At 36.9% G+C, this 20531-nt stretch overlaps 1 protein-coding gene across 1 annotated transcript in view; it reads right to left on the bottom strand.

Moving 5' to 3' along the window:
* HERC2 (HECT and RLD domain containing E3 ubiquitin protein ligase 2) overlaps positions 1-20531 on the bottom strand; it is a 554454-nt gene that overhangs the window by 234595 nt on the left and 299328 nt on the right. Inside the window, exons 44-49 of the mRNA XM_007945978.1 lie at positions 20362-20498; positions 16761-16859; positions 14315-14483; positions 14089-14214; positions 12144-12252; positions 11892-12031 (exon numbers count right to left, since the gene is read on the bottom strand). Of these exons, the coding sequence (XP_007944169.1) occupies positions 11892-12031; positions 12144-12252; positions 14089-14214; positions 14315-14483; positions 16761-16859; positions 20362-20498 (780 nt within the window). The remainder of the gene's footprint in view (positions 1-11891; positions 12032-12143; positions 12253-14088; positions 14215-14314; positions 14484-16760; positions 16860-20361; positions 20499-20531) is intronic.

Below are 20531 nucleotides of genomic sequence, written 5' to 3'. Positions count from 1 at the left end.
CTAAAAATAAGAGAAATCAATAAAATCCTAGGCAAACAAAAATTGAGAGAATGTATAGCTAGCACATCTGCTCTATAAACAATACTTATGAGAGTCCTTTGGGCAGAAGAAGAAAAACAAAATCAGAAACTAATTCACACAAACAAATAAAGAGCAACAGTAAAGATACTATGGAAGTAAATACAAAAGCCGGTATGACTATATCTTTGTTTGTAACCCTTCTGTTTTTAAACGATAATTTTATAAAGCAGTCACTATAGTGTCAATGGGCTTACCTATAAAAAGATGTCATTTCTAAGACAACAATCTCACAAACAAAGGGGAAGGAACAGAAGTTCCTTCTGTTCCTTATGGAAGTTACGTTTTTATGCAATATTGAAATTAAATTATAATTAAGCTGAAGTAGACAGTTTTAGATTAACATGCTAATTATCATCTCCTAGGTAACACGAAGAAAATATATAGAAACGTTAGTAAAAACGTATTAGTAAAAAAAATTAAAGACTTCCATTTATAATGGCAACAAAATAATACTGAAGTTAACAAAAGTACAATTAAAATTAAAAACAGAGAATTAAACTGGTACACTAGAAAAGATCTATTCAATAAAAAGGAAGGCAATGACAGAGAAATCAAAGAGGAACACACTCTTCCAAAAATAAACGAGGGAATATAACAAGCAAGCAGAATACCAAGAAGGCCCAAATATTAATCAATGTATTAAATCATACTGAGAAAGAACAAAAACTACAAGACCATGTCAATAGACGGAGAAAAAACCATTTGACAAAATCTATCACTCTTTCAGGACAAAGTAGAAATAGAAGAGAATTTCCTCACCCTGACAAAGGGTGTCAATGAAAAACCCAAAATTAATATTAAATTTAATAGTGAAAGACTGAATGCTTTCCCCTAGTCCAAGAATAAGACAAGAAAGTCCACTCTTACTGCTTCTACCCAACACTGTACTGAAGTTTCTGACCATAGCAATTCATCAAAATAATGACATGTTCTATCATGCAGGAAATCTTAAGAATTCTACTAAATTAGTATTAGAGCAAACAATTTAAGTATGGGGGTAGGATACAACAACACTATGCAAATAAATCAATGGCATTTCTACACACTAGCAATTAAACACTCCAAAAATAAAATCAACTAAACAATTTCATTTGTAATAGTATCAAAATACTGAGGAATAAATTTAACAAAAGTCTAAAACTTGCAGCCTAAAGAGAACAACACATTATTCAAATAAATTAAATATGACCTAAATAAATGGAAAAACCCCTCCTTGGGGTCATTTTCATGGACTGGACGATTTCATTCTGTCAAGAAAGCAACACTCTTTAAGTTCATCTAAAGAACCAACAAATCTATCCTGGAAGAACTACAGCCAGACTGCTCCTTGGAAGCAAGAATGGCCATATTTCATCTCAACTACTTGGTCATATTGTGAGAAGGGATCATTTTCTGGAGAAAATATCGTAATTGGTAAAGTGGAGGGTCAACAAAAAAGGAAGAGCCTTGAGGAGAAGACAAAGTGGATGCAACAATGGGCTCAAGTATAGCAAGGATTGTGAAGCTGGCACAGGATTGGGCAGTGTTTTGTTCTGTTGCACACAGGGTCACTACAAGTCGGAGCTAACTCAACAGTACCTAACAGCAACAACAACAACACGGGGCAAAGTAATGAAAACTTCTTAGGCACAGTCAACAGCCATGATGCAGCGAGGACCAGAAAGGTGTGACATTCCCCTTCTTACTCTCATACTCCACATCCTTTTGGTGAACACAGGCGTGACTATCTCTCACACCAATCAAGTTCTCGGCTGGCAAGAATTCCATCCTAGTCTGTGTGCTATAAAGGAGCCTGGGTTCCATGCCCCACCCAGATTTTTTCTTTCCTTTTTTTAGTTTGTTTCTTTTTGTCTTTTTTAAAATTATGATTACTTTTTTGTTTTTCTTTTTTCGTCCATTTTATTACTATTCTTTCTTCTTCCCTTCCCAGGATGTAGTTTTGGGTTTTTTCTCTCTTCCCTTTATCTAGTTCCCATTTCTTTCTTCCTTATGCTTCTCTCCATTCCTTATTTTTTGTTTTGCATTTTTCCCATTTTTTTCCTTATTATTCTTCTACTCTATAACTTTTCTCTTATTCTCCCCTGCTCTGATACTGCGGGATTTTCCCCCCTTTTCCTAGTCATATTTCTTTTGGCTTTTTAAGGTATTTCTTTAAATATTTTCTCTCACATACTGCCTTTCCTCTTTTTTTTTTTTTTTTTTAATTTCTTTCTTCTCTTTTTGGTGAGTGTTCTTATGTTTTTATGTGCTGTGTGTTTTTTGTACTCTTTGCTTTTATTTTCTGATGGTTTGTCAATTTTTGTTTGTATCTAACTGAGTGGGAGACAGCAACCACATCCATATGACCTGACCACACCCACACCTCCTGCAGCTCCACTTGCTGAGTGAGAAGCACCAATACCTTTTGCACCAACTGGCCAATGATACATGACCACCAGTAATAGCCAGAGTCATCCTTAACTGCTCTTCACAAACAGTTAACAGAGACCTGTGTAGCCACTCTCATTTTGAGGCAACAGAGGAGAACTGAAAAAACATTAACAATGAATTCACCTTTGGTGCAATATAACCTTTGACCAATCTAAGTAGTGAAGTACTGTTGAGGAAAGAAACAACTTGTTGTGAGGCAGCAGACACCCAGCTTGAGCCAGCTTGAAAAACCACGTATAAACAGTGGAAAATTCCTCTGCCTTGCTCCCCCTCCCTTCTTCCTCTGCCCATACTCTCCCCTCTACTCTTCAGCTCAGGCACATTCAGCTTCTGTAAAAACTTCTAGCTACAGGTGCTCTTTATGCAAGTATCCAGTCACCCTTCCACCCTGAATACCCAAAAGAAAAACCCCATAAATGCCCTGTATAACCTCTGTTCAGGATGTGAATCCACTGAGTCTGTGCTAGCACTAATCCTGCTCGGGGTTAGCGTTTCCCTTGGCAGCTCCGGTAACAATTCTCTATCACAACCACGAGGAGACAGGTGGTGAGTACATAACTACTTCCAACTAGTAAACAGAGGAGCACAGTATACTGCTTACGAGGATACAGTCCCCCCACAACACCCCACACACACACAAAAAATCTTGGGTGAATCCAACATACAATTACCAATTACACAGAAATACAACAAAGTCACAATGTCTCAGAGACAACAGAAGATCACACAGTCCACAGGAAGAACCCAGATAAAGCAGCAGAAACAAGGGAACAGGATATAGACCCAGAACACATCCCTGAGGAAGTAGCAGCACTGTAACTCCCTGATAAGGAATTCCAAAGAATTATATTTACATACCTTCAACAGATTGAGAGAGAGATCAAGGAAAACAATGACAAAATTAAGGAAAACATAGACAAAATGCTGGAACACTTTTGGAAGAAAATATAAGAACAAAATGACAAAATAAATGAAAAATCAGAAAGGATACAAAATCTACAGCTACAAATCCAGAAGATTAAAACTAAATTTTCAGAAGTAAGTAACACATTGAAAAGTGCAAAGGAGTAGAATCAAATCAATGGAAGAGAGAATTACTGAGACTGAAGACAAATACCTGAATACTTCTCTAGAAAGGGATAAATCAGAAAAACCATCAAACAACACGAACCCTAAGATTCATGTGGGACACCATCAAAAGGAATAACCTACATGTAATCGGAATTCCAGAACAGGAAGAGGGGGAAAAAAAAAAACACTGAGAAAATTGTCCAAGATTTGTTCAAAGAGAACTTCCCTGATATGATGAAAGATGAGAATGTATCCATTTAGTAAGTCCAAAGAATATCAAAAGGGCAGATCCCAAAAGAAAATCACCAAGACTTATCATTATTGAACTCCACAAAACCAAAGACAAAGAAAGAATCCTGAAAGCAGCACAGGACAAATGAAAAGGTGCCTACAAAGAGCAACCAGTAAGACTAAGCTCTGATTTCTCAGCAGAAACCATGCAGGCAAGAAGGCAATGGGATGGTAAATATAAAACCCTGAAAGAGAAAAATTTCCAACCAAGAATTATATACCCACCAAAACTGTCCTTCTAATATGATGGTAAAAGTAGATTTCCAGATAAGCAGAAATTAAGGGAATTTGCTAAAAGCAAACCAACCTTACAAGAGATACAAAAGGGAGTTGTTTACACAGAGAACCACACAACAACTGACCATTAATACTCATGATGACATAACCTAGAAACCAAACTAGTTATGGAAGTATCCAAAGTAAAATATGCTTACAAGATTGTAAACAGGGAACCAGAGACATCGACTAGCAAATGAGGACAACTACAAACCAAATGTTCTTCTTGTTGTTATTTGCCATCAAGTCGGACCAGACTCATAGCAACCCCTCCTTGGATTTCCAAGGCAGTACCAGTACAGAAGTAGATTGCCCAACCTTCAAAAAGAAGGGAAAAATAGTATAGTTACAGAACTTATAAATGGTGAGGAAATCAAAAGAGTTGCAAGACAGAATGGACTGTTCTAAACTTGGGGAGACAATTATAAATCAGAGGGTAACCTCAAAGAAAAATGATAAACCTTCACATCACAATAAAAAAGAGGACAAGTAGAAATATTTCACAAATACTAAACAACAGCAATGAAAGAAACGATATCACAATGCATAAACAAAATGAGCTCAGCACAGAAAATGAAAATTATATGGAACAAAGAAACCAGGAACACCATGAAAAAACACATAACACAATGACAGCAACCAATTCATACCTGTCCATAATTACGCTGAATGTCAATGGATTAAACACACATTCAAGAGACAGAGAGTTGCACACTGGATAAGAAAACATAACCCATCAATATGCTGTCTGCAATAGACAAACCTTAGAATCAAAGACAAAAACAGACTAACAATCAAAGATTGGAAAAAGATATATTAAGCAAACAGGAACAAAAAAAAAAGAGCAGGAGTGGCAATATTTATTTCTGATAAAACTGACTTTAAGACAAAAACCACTACAAGAGACAAGGAAAGACATTATATAATGATTACATGATCAATGAAACAAGATGTAACCATAATAAATATCCATGGACCCAATAAACGAGCCCCAATACACATACATCAGAGTTTATCAGAACTGAAAAGGCAAACAGAGAACACCATAGACATAGCAGGAGAGTTTAATACACCACTTTCAATGAAAGACAGAACAACTGAAAGAAACTCAACAAAGATGCAGAAGAACTTAACAATACAATCCACCAATTGTTCTTATAGTGTTTACAGAACACTTCACTCAACAACAACACAAAATATATTCTTTTCCAGTACACGCTGAATATTCTCCATGATAGGCCACATATTAGACCATAAAACAAGCCTTAATACATTTAAAAACACTGAAATACTGCAAAGCATCTTCTCAGATCACAATGCTATAAAATTAGAAAGCAACAATAGGAAGATCAATGGAAAAAGCAAAAACATGGACACTGAACAACACCCTCCTTAAGAACAACTGGGTAATAGTAGAAATAAAAAATGAAATTTAAAAATACCTTGAATCAAACGATAATGAAAACACAGCATACCAAAATCTTTGGGACATAGCAAAAGCAGTGATCAGAGGCCAATTTATAGCAATAAATGCACACATCAAAAAAGATGAGCAAAAATCAACACCTTAAACCAGTATCTCCACAATTAGAAAAAGAACAACAAGAAAACCCGACTGTCAATAGAAGAAAGGAAATAATACAGATTTGAGCAAAAATCAACAGAAAATATGAAGACAACAGAAAAATCAACAAGATTAGAAGTTAGTTTTTTTAAAAGATTAATAAAATTGACAAACCACTGGCAAATTTAACAAAGAAAAAGTAGGAGAGAATACAAATAACATGAATAAGAAACAAACTGTGACATTACAACAGAACCAACTAAAATAAAAAAGATAATATTGGGATACTGCTGTACTGCTGTAAAGAACTGTACTCCAACAAATTTGAAAATGTGGAAGAAGTGGACTTATTTCTAGAAACATACTACTTACCTAAAATAACACAGACTGAGGTGGAAGAGTTGAGCAGACCCATAACAAAACAAGAAATCGAACAGGTCATAAAAAAAATTCCAACAAAAAAAGTCCTGGCCCAGACGGTTTCACTGGACAATTCTACCCAATGTTCAGAGAAGAACTGACATCAATCCTACTCAAACTACTCCAGAACATCAAAAAGGATGGAATTCTCCCAAATTCATTTTATGAAGCAAGCATAACTTGAATACCGAAACCAAGCAAAGACATCACTAAAAAGGAAAACTAAAGTATCCCTCATGAATATAGATGCAAAAGTCTTCAACAAAATACTAGCCAATACACTTCAACAACATATCAAAAAAAAAAAAAAATAATACATTATGACCAAGTGTGGCTCATATCAGGTATGCAAGGATGGTTCAACATTAGAAAAACTACCAACTTCATTTACCATATAAATAAAACAAAGGAAGAAAACCACATGATCGTATCAATCGATGCAGAAAAGGCATTTTATAAAATCCAGCACCCATTCCTGACAAAAACTCTTAGAAAAACAGGAATAGAAGGGACATTCCTCAACATAATAAAGGGCATCTATACAAAACCAACAGCCAACATTACTCTCAATTAAGAGAGACTGAAATCATTCCCCTTGCAGACAGGAACCAGATCAGAATTCCCTCTATCACCACTTCTATTCCACATGGTATTGGAAATCCTAGCCAGGGCTCTAAGGCAAGAAACGGAAATCAAAGGCATCCAAATTGGTAAGGAAGAAGTCAAACTATCCCTATTTGCTGATGATACGATCTTATACACAGAAAACCCAAGGAGAAAAAAAAAAAGAAACTCACTGCCGTTGAGTAAAATCCACCTCATAGCAACCCCTCCTTGGGTTTGCAAGGCGGTATCTTTATGAAAGTAGATTGCCCAACCTTCCTTCCAAGGAGTGGCTGGTGGGTTTTAACTGCCAGATTTCTGGTTAGCAGTCAAATGCCTGAGGCACTCACTATGTCACCAAGAGACTCAGATTTAAAAAAAAAAAAAAAAAAAATCTACTGGAACTAATTGAAAGATTTAGCATAGTGCCATGATACAACATCAATACTCAAAAAAAGCTGTTGGATTCCTCTACACCAGCAAAGAGATTGCTGAAATACAAATAAGGAAATCAATATCATTTACAATAGCTACCAAAAATAAATACATACTTGGGAATAAATATTACCACGGACATAAAAGACCTGTACAAAAAATATTACAAAAGACTACTTGAAGAAACCATAAGAGATCTACATAAATGGAAGAACATACCATGCTCATGGATAAGAAGACTGAACTTTGGGAAAATGTCAATTCTAGCTGAAGCAATTTACACATCTAATGCATTCGCAATCCAGATCCCATCAACATTCTTTAAGGATGATATGAGGAAACCAATCACTAACTTTAATAATTGTCAAAACTGCCTGGTATCAGTACGAAGACAGACACATAGACCAATGGAATAGAATTGAGAACCAAGAAACAGATCCATCAACCTATGGAGTTTTGATCTTTGGCTGAAAACCATTAAATGGGGAAGACAGGGTCTCTTTAACAAATGGTCCTGGCAAAACTGGATATTCATTTGCAGAAAAATGAAACAAGATCTGTACCTCACACCATACACAAAAACTAACCCTAGATGGATCAAAGATGTAAATGTGAAACCTAAAATTATAAAGCTCCTCAAAGAAAAATGAGGGGCAAATTTAGGGGCCCTCATTTATGGCATAAATAGATCATCAAGCATAACCCAAAATTCATAAACAGCTTAAGATAAACTAGATGAATGGGACCTTCTAAAAATTAAATTTTTATATGCTTTCAAAGACTTCTCCAAAAGAATAAGAAGAGAACCTACAGATTGGGAAAAAATATTCAGCAACGACATACCTGATAAGAGACTTATCTCTAAAATTTATAGAAAACTTCAACACCTCAACAACAGAAAGACAAATTATCCAATTAAAAAATGTGCATAAGATATGAATAGACACTTCACCAAAAGGGTATTCTGGTGGCCAACACACACATGAAGAAATGTTCACCATCATTAGTCATTAAAAACCAAAACCAAACCTACCGCTGTTGAGTCGGATTCGACTCATAACGACCCATCCTTGGGTTTCCAAGGCGGTATCACCACAGAAGTAGATTGCCCAACCTTCCTTCCAAGGAGTGGCTGATGGGTTTGAACCACCAGCCTTCTGGTTAGCAGTCAAGTGCCTTAGGTACTACGCTATTATGCTGGTAAAATAAGTCAATCACAAAAGGACAAATACTGTTTTAGTCTGTTTTGTAAAAAGTCAAGGAAAGGTTTATATTTGGAAGGAATTGTCTTTATTGGTTATCAAGGGTGGCAGGGGAGGGGAGAGAACACTGCTAGATAGGTAGAGACAAGTATTGATTTGGGTGAAGGGCAATGTACCACATGACTGATCAACACAGTAGCACTGAGGAAGAAGAAGACATAGAGAGGTGCATGGGAAATACACACAACACGAATCACTTTGCACATAAAATACTGCATTGTCAGTAATGACAAACACTTATCTACAGGTGAAATATGGGTGGACAGGCTGAATGATTAGGTATGTCTATACAAAGGGCAGTGTGCCCATAACTATGTATAGGGCTGGCAGACAATGTTTCCATAGTTTACTTGTATGTTGTGTAAGAATTTCTAGGTATATTGTAAAGCTGACAAGACAAGGTTGTAGTCACTTCTTGTCCACAGCCAGCTACCCAGAGGGAGCAAGCAGTTGGACCTGTGGGCGCAGGACCATGGTCTGAGGGGACATCAAGCTCAACTGGCAACAAACTACACAAAAACACTGTTACATATCCTACTTTGGTGAGTGGTGACTGGGATCTTAAAAGCTTGCAAGAGGTCATCTAGATGCAATGATGGGTTTCTCATTATCCAGAGCAAAGAAGAATGAAGAAAAGCAAAGATCCATGGAGACAATTAGTCCAAGTGACTGGTGCACCATGTGATCCTCAGCCTAATGACTATGAGACCAGAAGAACTACATTGTGCCCAGCTACCAGGATCAACCACTCAGAGTGGTATCTATGTAGGAGATCCTGGATAGAGTGGGAGAACAATGTGGAACAAATCTCAATATCATTTAAAAAAAAAAAAAGGGACCAGGTTTTCTAGTCTGAAAAAGCATGATGGAACCCCTCAGACTATGGCCCCTAGCTGCCCTTCAGGTCTGGAATTGAACCCACTCCAGTGGCTTCCAGCCAAACAAAAGACAGACATGTAAGCTGAATATTTACATCAGAAAGATACTCTCCTTGGAGACATAAATCATGGGAGAATAGAAGGACAGTGGATGCACAGCGAGATAGCCCCTGGGCAGGAGTGCATGGGAGGGAAGGGCACAGGGAAGAGGTGGCTATGGGGAAGAAGTGGGAGGAGAGCTTGTGGGAGCTTACAGTCAATGTCTTGAGACAAAACATATGTGAACTGCTATATGGAATGTGAATTTGTTCTGTATACTTTCACTCAACTCACATTAAAAAAAAAAAAAAAGCACAGTTAAACTTTTATTGAGGAAGGACAACAAACAAGATGGCAATTAGTACTACTGGAGATCAACACTTTAAATAATTAAATTATTATGGTATTTACAAAAAGATAAATTCAAAATGTAATAAAATAGAGAAAACAACCAACATGAAGTAACTGAAACTTCCATATATTATTGATGGGAATACAGGTAAACATAATCGCTTTAGAAAATGATTTGACAGTATCTGCTAAAGTTAATGATATATATACTTTACACAAACATGCAACGAGATTTGGCTGAAGATCATTTTACATATGCATTTGTGCTACAAAATTAGCCACATACATTACAGAAGCAACAGAAGTTAGAGTTGGAGTAGCTTCTCACAGACAACCAAACAGCCTGTGAGAATCACCAGGCCTATGGGCTCAGGACCATAGTCTCGGGGACATCATGATCAATTGGCAAAAACAGTTCATAAATTTTGTCCTACAACCTACTTTGGTGAGTAATGACTGGGGTCTTAAAAGCTTTAGAGTGGCCATCTACGATCCAACTTTTGGTTTCCTCTCATCTGGAGCAAAGAAGAAAGAAAATAAAAGGCATACTGAAATAATTACTCCAGAGATAAGATGGACCATGAGGACCTCAGCCTCCACGACCTCGAGACCAGAAGAACTAGATGGTGCCCAGCTACCAATGCCAACCACTCAGAAAGGGATCAAAACTGGAGATCCTGCATAGGGTGACAGGAAAGTTGTGGAAAAAAATTCAAAAACACAAAAATGATCAGAATTACTGGTTGGATAGACTGGTGGAACTCTGAGACTATGGCCCTGGGTTACCCTTCAGGCCTAGAGATGGACTCACTTCCATGAACTGGCTCTCAGCCCAACAGCAGAAAGACCTACTTACAGAACACCTACCCAAGGTCAATGTACCCACCTAACTCTAAGGAGATGCAACCTCTGAATCAATGTTTAAAAAAAAAAAAAATACAACAAGAGGCATATATTATGAGAAATAGTTTAAAGCTGAAACAACTCTAATGTCTAATCAATAGTAGATGGTTAAATAAGTTGTGTGTATCTACATAATTGTGTGTGACTCTATCTACATAATATGTATTGTACTACACAGTTACAAAGGTAAGCAAACTAGAGTTACAAGCAAGAACATTGAGGAATTTCACAAACACAGAGTTAAGCAAATTAGAATAGGCACAATACAACAGATACTATATGCATCCATATATAAAACTTTCAAAACCAGGCCAAACTATAGTGTTTCTGGCAGCAGGCATATAAACATAGGTGGTAAAGCAAGGAGGCAATTCCTTTCAGGTCAGGTGGCTGCTTTTGTGGGAGAACAAGAGAATAACGCCTGGAAAAGGACATTAAGAGGGCATCTGGGGAGCTGGCAATGTTCTGTTTCTTGACCTAAGTGTCAGTTTTCCACAGTTCCACCTTAAAATAAATCACTGAGCAGTACACTTTAGTTTCTTATATTTTTTAAATACATTGCATGTTGCAATTTCAAAAAAAAGGTACTCTCTAAAAACAGTGCCTCTGTCCCATCATACTCAATCCTGAAAACCAAAACCAAACTGTCTGTGAGTTGATTCCGACTCATACTGACTCTGTAAGACAGAGTAAAACTGTCTCACAGGTTTCCAAGGCTGTAAATCTTCACAAAAGCAGATTGCTTCATCCTTCTCCTGTGGAGGAGGCTGGTGGGTTCGAACTGCAGACCTTTTGGTTAGCAGCCTTAACCACTGTACAACCAGAACTCCTACACAATTCTGAAACAAAAATATAATCACAGCACAGGTAAAAGTAACAATTTGCCCTGTGAATAAAATAAAATGCATTTTTATTTATCTGTTACTTTTAGCAAGGAATATCTAATTTTGAAAAATATAATTGCTATCTTTTTTGTGATAGGTATATGGTCCATCAAAATAACATAAAAAGGCATATAAGTAAAAAGACTTATTCTCCAGCTCAATTCTAATGTTTCTTTTATGGAAACACAAGCAAGCAAACGCTAGTTATCCTTATTTTCCCCTTTTCTTATTTAAAAAATTGCAAATCAACAGTAGATAGGCCTCTCTCCTGTTTCATTATGCTCACTGTGCAGTGCTCACTGTACAAATATGAACCTTAATACAGCAAAATAAAATAGATTTGTGTCTACAGATTAACTCAATAATATCTGATGGAAGAGAGAATATAACTGTACTACCATACCTGGTTCATTTATTCTGCCAAATGTATGCTTGATGTTGTGTTTTTTGGTCTTGAAACACGTTTCACAAAAATCAAAGTCATCACAGTTTCTGCATTTAAATCTAGATCCATTGATAGGAAACATCTGACATCCATCACACCTATTTTTTAAAACATCCATTGAGAAGATAAGAAAACTCATTTAATAAACTTAATTAGAAAAAAAAAAACATTTTTCCCAAAACCACCTTCAATTTGAAAGTCAGGACTTACGTAACCCCAGGATGAATACTAGGTACCAACTCCATTTCTGATAACAACCCTGTCCAGTGGGACTGCTGAGGAAAATCGACAATAACATCTTTTCCATTGGCACTGAAAGCTACGATAGAATAGAAATTGCTTAAAATGTTCATCACCAGTAAAAACGTAAAATTAAATTAAATTTATGAGTAGCCATATAAAATTATACTATAATTATGTTTTATAGAGAGTACTTATTTTTTTAAGCATACAAAATAAAATATTTATGGATGAGAAATCATGATTTCAGAGCTTACGTTCAAAATAATCAAAAGAAGGGATTACAGATGAAAGAGTGTGGACCATGAGTTGACAACAGTTGAAGTTGGGTAATGACTACATGGAGTTTAATTATACTATTTTCTCTACCTTTGCATGTTTGAAATTTTCTTTTCTTAGTTACACCAAATCAAAAACTTCATTTAATACTTTCAGTATCTTAGGAAATAAAAATTACATTTATAATTATTTTAATAATTAAGACTTCTCTTAGCCTTTGATAAGACTAATATGGTACTCAAATATTTAACTTCTATTTCCAAATTTTAAGTTTTAAAACTTTTTTGTTATGTGAAAATTTAAGAATCTCTTAAGCAAAGAAAATGTTAAAGTAAAATATTAAATAAGCCATTTGTTCTTAAGTAACCTGAAAAACTCTAACCCCCCACATCTGCTGTGGAAGGATCATTTCTGTGGACAATTTCTAATCTGTTTGAAAGAAATAGAGCATCCAAGCTGAAAAATAATCCCTTTATGGCATCAAAAGGTTTTTAAAAGAAAACATGTCATATTTAATTATTTCTCATGTAATTGTTAAAGTGGGCAAAATTTACCTTCTAAAGTATATGTTTGGACTCTCAATAATATCTCATTCCAGTTCCTAGAAACAACACAGAAGCTTTGGTGGTACAGTCTTTAAAGCATTCAGCTACTAACCAAAAGGTCAGTGGTTAAAATCCACCAGTCACACTGTCGGAGAAAGATGGGACAGTCTGCTTCCGTGAAGAGTTACAACCTTGGAAATCCTATGGGGGCAGTTCTACTCTGTTGCACATGGTCGCTATGAGTTAGGATGGACACAATGGCAGTGATTTTGGTTCTGGAGAAACAATACTTCCAGTTTCTGCATACTTCTATTTCTCAAGTTAAACACCAAACTTTTATATGTTGTTGTTGTTGTTGTTGTTGTTGTTGTTGTTGTATGCCGTCGAGTCGGCCCCGACTCATAGCGACCCCTCCTTGGGTTTCCGTGGCAGTATCACTACGGAAGTAGGATTGCCCAACCTTCCTTCCGAGGAGTGTAGAATCAGAAAAAGAGATGCAATCCCTGACAAAGGAAGCGGGCCTGAAACTCAGTGACTCCTCAATACTGTTAGAACAGTTTACAGAATATCAACATCAGATAAGGCTATTTCATGACTTTGATGGATTAGATAAAATAAAGACCACTCCTTAAACACTTCTGATCAAATTCAAATCTAGTCCAAACCACAAACCTGTCCTGGCTCATTTGAATGGCCTCTACTTTTTTTACCAATCAAAACATTATCATCCCTCCATTCTTCCTGCCTTCTAGATAAAACTTATTAAGCTATCTAGTCTTAGAATTACCCTGTTTCCTTGAACCCTCCCCAAAATCACCTAAATTAATCTTTTCTCACACCCTTTAACAGAAATACCTGAATTTCTCAGAGTATGTTGCAATGACTTAATAAACTGGACTTTGCTCAAAAATATATGTATTTCTGGTAACCTCTATCTAGAGGACATTAACACCCCAAAAATAAAATAATACTCTTTAGCTGTCCTAAGGCTTTCTTCACACTTGTTTTATTCTTGTCCTTGGCTGTAAAAAGAATTTAAATTACATTAGTTAAAGAAACCACTTGGAATATTTTTGCCTGGATAATATTACCTTTCACAACCCCCATGCTTTGATGAGTTACAGATCCCCATTTGTATTTTGGTGTAGTAACTGAAGTTTTGACCCGTACTTTATCACCAATCTTGATGTGAGAAGGAGAACCTGGTGGTGGATAGCCTAGAGATTTAAACAATAAATGCATTATAATTAGCATTCAATTCTGGGAAGTCTGTCTCTAATTAAGATAAAGCAAGAGAATTTAATAAATAATGCTCACCGATAAGTTCAACGTGAATATATCTAACCCAGTAAGTGCCTCCTTTCTGTTGCCAATCACACTGCACATTGAGATCATGTAATCCATCTCTGTCCAGTTTGATAACTTTTCCCACGTCGCCTTCACAAACTTCCTCATATGTTCGACAGCATCTAACCATCATTCCCACCTACAATAAAAATTAAATAAAAAATCTAGTTCTATGTACAGATATTAAATGAACAATTATAAATAATAAAAATGACCTCTTTAAAATGTTAGAGTGAGTCATTTTGAAGGTATGTCCAACCCAAGCCATGCTATTTTTAATAGCCTCAAATGCATGTCAAAGCTGGAAAATGAATAAAGGAGATTGCAGAAGAATTGATACATTTGAGGTATGGTGCTGGCAAAGAATACTAAATATAACATGGACTGCTAGAGGAAAGATCAAATCTTGTCTTGGAGGAACTACAGGTGTGATGCTCCTTAAAGCAAGAATGGTCTGATTTCATCTCTCATACTTTGGCCATATTGTCAGAAGGGACCCATTCCTGGAGAAGCACATCATACTTGGTAAAGTAGAGAGTCAGCAAAAAACGGAAAAACAATGGGGCTTAAGAATGGCAACAACTGTGCAGTAATGGGCAGTGTTTTCTTCTGTTTTACATAGAGTCACCAATTTGATGACACCTAACAGTAACAACAAATTCTTAACAAGGATTTTCTCTAGCACTAGAGTGGCCTATGCTAAATGGAGCCAGAGGTCCTTAGAGAAATGACTGGCTCTATGCCTCGTGCAGAAAATATAGAAGAGAAACTTTGATCAACTTATCAAGGGATCAAACCTTGATGAAAGCAAGGGAGCTATCAAAGATTAATAGGTTCATTCAAAGGACAATTTGATCATCAAAAGGAATAATGGTTGTATAGCTGAAACCAAGCAAATAAAAAAGTTAGTAATACCCATGATGATACTCAATAAATTAAGGCTTCCTAGTCACTTGTGTAAGCAGGTGAATTGTGTAAATTCACCATTCTGAAAATTAATAAAGAGAATGTAAAACAAACAAACAAAACCAAGCATTTAATCTGCCTTTTCTGTACACACTGTATTACAAAGGATAACCAGAATTAATGATAAAGTTTTCTTCACAGGATTCAACTCCAGCTAATACATTCAGAAGAGATGACAAAATCAGTATAACATTACTGTGCAGATAATGAACAATAACCATTAATGGAGACAACCATTAATGGCTACTGAAAAATTAATGGAACATATTATAATGATGGGACAATATAATGGCCACTAATCAATCTTAATTTTACTATGTGTGGGATGACCAAATACTATGTGCCTACTGACTGCTACAATGCTGTAGGAAGAACTCCCTGCTTGAGTCTAAGCATCTTTCAGTTCCAACTCCTACATTAGAGGAGACACAAGGGGCAGAGAAATAATTAGATGACACTACAAGGAAGCCACCAAAATGTCTAGACTATAAGATATTTTTCAGGACATACTGTCACTTACAAATAAATGGCTAGAAAAGAGAAGAAAAAAGAGGAAAGAACCGTTCTAGGATAAAGGAGACTTTGGAGACATACATCCCAAATATAATGTGATCTTGTATGTGCTAAAACTTAGAAACTGCAAAAAGGCATTTTTGACAAAATTGGGAAAATCTGAGCAGGTAATGGGTATGAGAGGACAATTACGAAATTATTATTTACTTTGTTAGGAAATATTAAACAACATTAGTATCATTATGCTAAAAATAAAATCCTTTATCTATTAGGGATGCTTAGTTACATATCTACAGGTGAAATGAGATCATGTCTGAGATTTTCTAGGAAATAACAAAAGAAAAGAAAGGATCTGAGAGATGGATATAGGACTACATAAAACATAACTAGATTTGAAAAATTAGATGGCAATTGAGAATGATATAAGAAAAACAAGCAAAAATGGATACAAAGGTATCAAAAAGGGATAATCAAAAAACACACACCTCCAAACCATGTCCATTATGAACAAGCCACACTTAAGGCCCCTTGCTCATTTACTCCACACCCAATGATAACTCTGTTCCAATCACACTGACCTCTCTGCCAGATGAGCAGGCAAGACAAGCCTCTGACCAGTGTTCTCACTTTCCCAAAAAAGGCTTACTTGTCAGCTGTCCACACGAACTTAATCTGTACACCTTTTCAACAATCACCTCATTCTAAGCACATTCATGCTTCCTCTCCCACACTGACCCCTTTACTCCACCCTGTTCTTTCTCATATCCTTGGTATGCATCACCCAATAATATACGATCTAATTTATGTGTTATGTTTATTATCTGCCTTCCACCACTAGAATGTAGGCTCCTTTGTTCACTTATGAGCGAATAGTAGATGCTCAAATAGTTGCAAAATAAATAAATGTGCAGACTACAGTTTAAGACAATTTACTCACCTGAATATTTTCTCTCACATACACAGCATAATCATCATTGCTTAAGAAATCAGCTCGTTTTTTGTAAGTCTGGCTCTCCGTTACAACAGCACCAGTAGACTACAAAAGATATAATTAACAATGATAAACTCGATACACCTACTTAAAAAGAAAGTAGTTTGTGAAATCTATACAAGTAAAAAATGAAATATTGAAGACCACATTTTTATTATAAAAATTTTCATTGAGAAAAGATTAACAGCAGTAACAAAGCATGTAGAAATAAATTTTAAAAGTTACAAATACAGAAAATTTCCAAGGCATTTCCAAACTAATCCTATGAAACAATATACTCAAAAACATTTTATTCAGAAATCAATGTGTCTAAGATATAGACAACAGAGGCAAACACTAGTATATGCACAATACTGCATTACCATTTTCACCAAACAGCAGGCTACAGATGAATGCACAGACAGGTGAGAAGATTAGGTCATGATAGACGAACAGGAATATACCCTAGACCAAGGATAGATCTGGCTGAATATAACCTTACACATGCACTTGGTGCTATGAAATTAGGCACATACATTACAGAAAAAACAGAAGGCAGAGTTGGAGTAACTTCTCAGAAACAACCAAACACCTTGAGAGAGAGAGAATCACCTGCCTACTCGGGGCAACAGTCTTGGGCAACATCATGCTCAATTCACCAACATAGTACATAAAAATCTCATTCTACAACCTACTTTAGTCAGTAGCGACTGGAGTCTTAAAGGCTTTCAAACAGCCATCTAAGATGCAACTATTAGTCTCCTCTCATTTGAATCAAAGAAGAGTGAAGAAATTCAAAGGCAACTCAAAACAATCAGTCCAAGGACAAGAAGGACCATGAGGACCTCACCTTCACAACCCTGAGACCAGAAGAACTACATGGTACTCAGCTACCAATGCCAACCACTCAGAAAGGGACCAAAACTGGAGATCCTGGGTAGAGTGGGAGGAAAAATGTGGAACAAAATTCAAAGACACAAAAATGACCAGAATTATTTGTCTAATAGAGACTGGTAGAACCCCCAAGACTATAGCCCCAGCTTACCCTTTGGGCCTAGAAATGGACTCACTCCCATGGTTCGGCCCTCAGCCCAACAGCAGAAAGACCTACATGCAGAACACCCACTCCAGGGCAATGCAACCACCTAGTCTAGGAAGATGTTACCCTTAGAGCAATCAGCCATGAGATACCACAGGGGCAGCATTCACACAAGAGGGAAAGCTGGACATACAGGAATGCATAGTTAAGAAGGGGACAGGGAATGATAGTCACAGGGACAAGAGGGGAGGAGAGTTTGTTATGGTAGGGGATGGTAATCACAGAAGGAAATCAAATGTGCACAAAATGTTGAATGTAAAACAAATCTGTTTTGTAAATTTATACCTAAACCACAATAAAATTTAAAAAAGGAAATCAATGTATCATACCAAACATATTATTATTTTTTTTTTTTATATAAATTACCTTCTAATGGCCACCCAAAACGATTCATTTTTGAAGCAGGGTCTTTTTATAAGCTAAACATACTTAAGATACAATTACTTCAAAAGTGAAATAAAGAGATATTTGCTATGTGCTCAAAAAGACAGTAGATAGAATGATCAAACAGTCCTCAGTAGATATAGTTGGTTCTTTTTTGTGCTGTTTTTTGTGATTTGGGTGAAAGTTTACAGAGCAAATTCACTTTCCATACAGCAGTTCACACATACTTTGTCTCATGACACTGACTATAATTCACCACAATAAAACAGCTCCCCCACACTTCAACTGTCACCTCTTCACTGTATCCATCCCTCCATGCAATCCTGCCCCGAGCTGTCTCCCTGTGCATAAACATCCCTTCTTTCTCACATGATTGTTCTCTCCAAGAAGTGGATCTACCTCAGGTAAATGTTCAACTCCTATGCCTGTCTTTTGCTTGGCTGGAAGCCACAGGTGTGTATTCAATTTCAGACCTGAAAGGCAGCTAGGGGCCACAGTCTCAGTGGTCCCACCAGGCTCTATCAGACCAGCAAACTTTTTTCCCAAATGGTTTTGAGTTTTGTTCCACATTGTTCTCCCACTCTATCCAAGATCTCCTACACAGATTCCCCTCCAAGTGATTAACAATGGTAGCAGAGCACCATCTAGTTCTCCTGGTCTCACAGTCATATAGGCTAAGGATCACATGGTGTACCAGTCACTTAGACTAATTGTTTCCATGAATCTTTGGTTTTCTTCATTCTTCTTTGCTCTAGATGAGGAGAGACCCATCGTTGCATCTAGATGGCTACTTGCAAGCTTTCGCGATCCCAGTCACTACTCACTAAAGGAGATGGAACAATGTTTTGTAGTGCGTCATGCCAATTGAGGTTGACGTCCCCTGCGACTATGGTCCTAGCCCACAGGTTCAACTAATCACTTCCTCTGCATAGCTGGCTGTGGCCAGGAAAGGACTATAACCTTGTCCCTTGTCATCTCTACAATACACCTGGGAATTCTTACAGAATATACAAACACACTTGTAGAAACAGTGTCTGCCAATCCTATACACAGTCTTGGGCACACTCCCCCCTGCCCACACAGACCTAATTGTTCAGCCTGTCCACCCATCTATTCACCCACATAGCTATGTTTGCCTTCACTGACAATGCAGTACTTGTATGTGCAAAAGGGTTCATAAGGGCAATATATTAGGGCCCCTAAATTTGCCCCTAGTTTTTCCTTGAGGAACGCTAAAGTTTTAGGTTTCACATTTAAGTCTTTGATCCATCTGGAGTTCGTTTTTGTGTATGGTGTGAACTACAGATCTTGTTTCATTTTTCTGCAAACAGATATCCAGTTTTGCCAGCACCATTTATTAAATAAACATTCTCTTCCCCATTTAATGGATTTCAGCCCTCTGTCAAAGATCAGCTGGCCATAGGTTGATGGATCTATTTCTGGGTTCTCAGTTCTATTCCATTGGTCTATGTGTGTGTCATCATACCAATACCAGGCAGTTTTGACTACTGTGGCTGTATAGTAGGTTTTGAGATCTGGCAGTGTGAGACCACCTACTTTGTTCCTCTTCTTCAATAGTGCTTTGCTTATCCATATAAAGTTAGTGATTGGTTTTTCCATATCCTTAAAAAATGTTGATGGGATCTGGATTGGGATTGCATTGAATGTACAGATTGCTTTGGGTAGAACTGACATTTTCAAAATGTTCAATCTTCCTATCCATGAGCATGGTATGTTCTTTCATTTATGTAGATCTCTTACAGTTTCTTGAAGTAGTCTTTTATAGTTTTCTTTGTAGAGGTCTTTTGTGTCCCTGTTAAGATTTATCCCCAAGTATTTAATTTTTTTGGTATCTGAAGGAAGATGGGGCAATCTACTTCCGTAGTGATACTGCCTCGGAAACCCAAGGAGGGGTCGCTATGAGTCAGGTCCGACTTGACGGCACATAACAACAACAACAACAACACTGTAAATGGTATTGATTTCCTTATTTTTTTTTCGGCAATCTCTTTGCTGGTGTAGAAGAACAAAAGTCAAGACAGGATTCAATAGACATGCATGTAAGTAAGCTGTGAAGACACTGACCACAGGATAAGCTGCATCATCCACGTCTTCCATCATCTCCTCATCTGAATACTCATCTGACATTGTTTCTGCATCTGAGAGATCAGTGATCTGGATGTCAGAGTGGTCCAGCAGCCACCCGACCAATGCCTCAACACCTAGAAATAAATGCACACAGGCACTAATGGATG

The sequence above is a fragment of the Orycteropus afer genome, unplaced genomic scaffold, assembly GCF_000298275.1.
Source record: "Orycteropus afer afer isolate SDZICR_OR568_19922 unplaced genomic scaffold, OryAfe1.0 scaffold00146, whole genome shotgun sequence".
Lineage (NCBI taxonomy): Eukaryota > Metazoa > Chordata > Mammalia > Tubulidentata > Orycteropodidae > Orycteropus > Orycteropus afer.
Note: the sequence above shows the minus strand (reverse complement) of the source record. Positions and strands in the feature narration are given on the sequence as shown.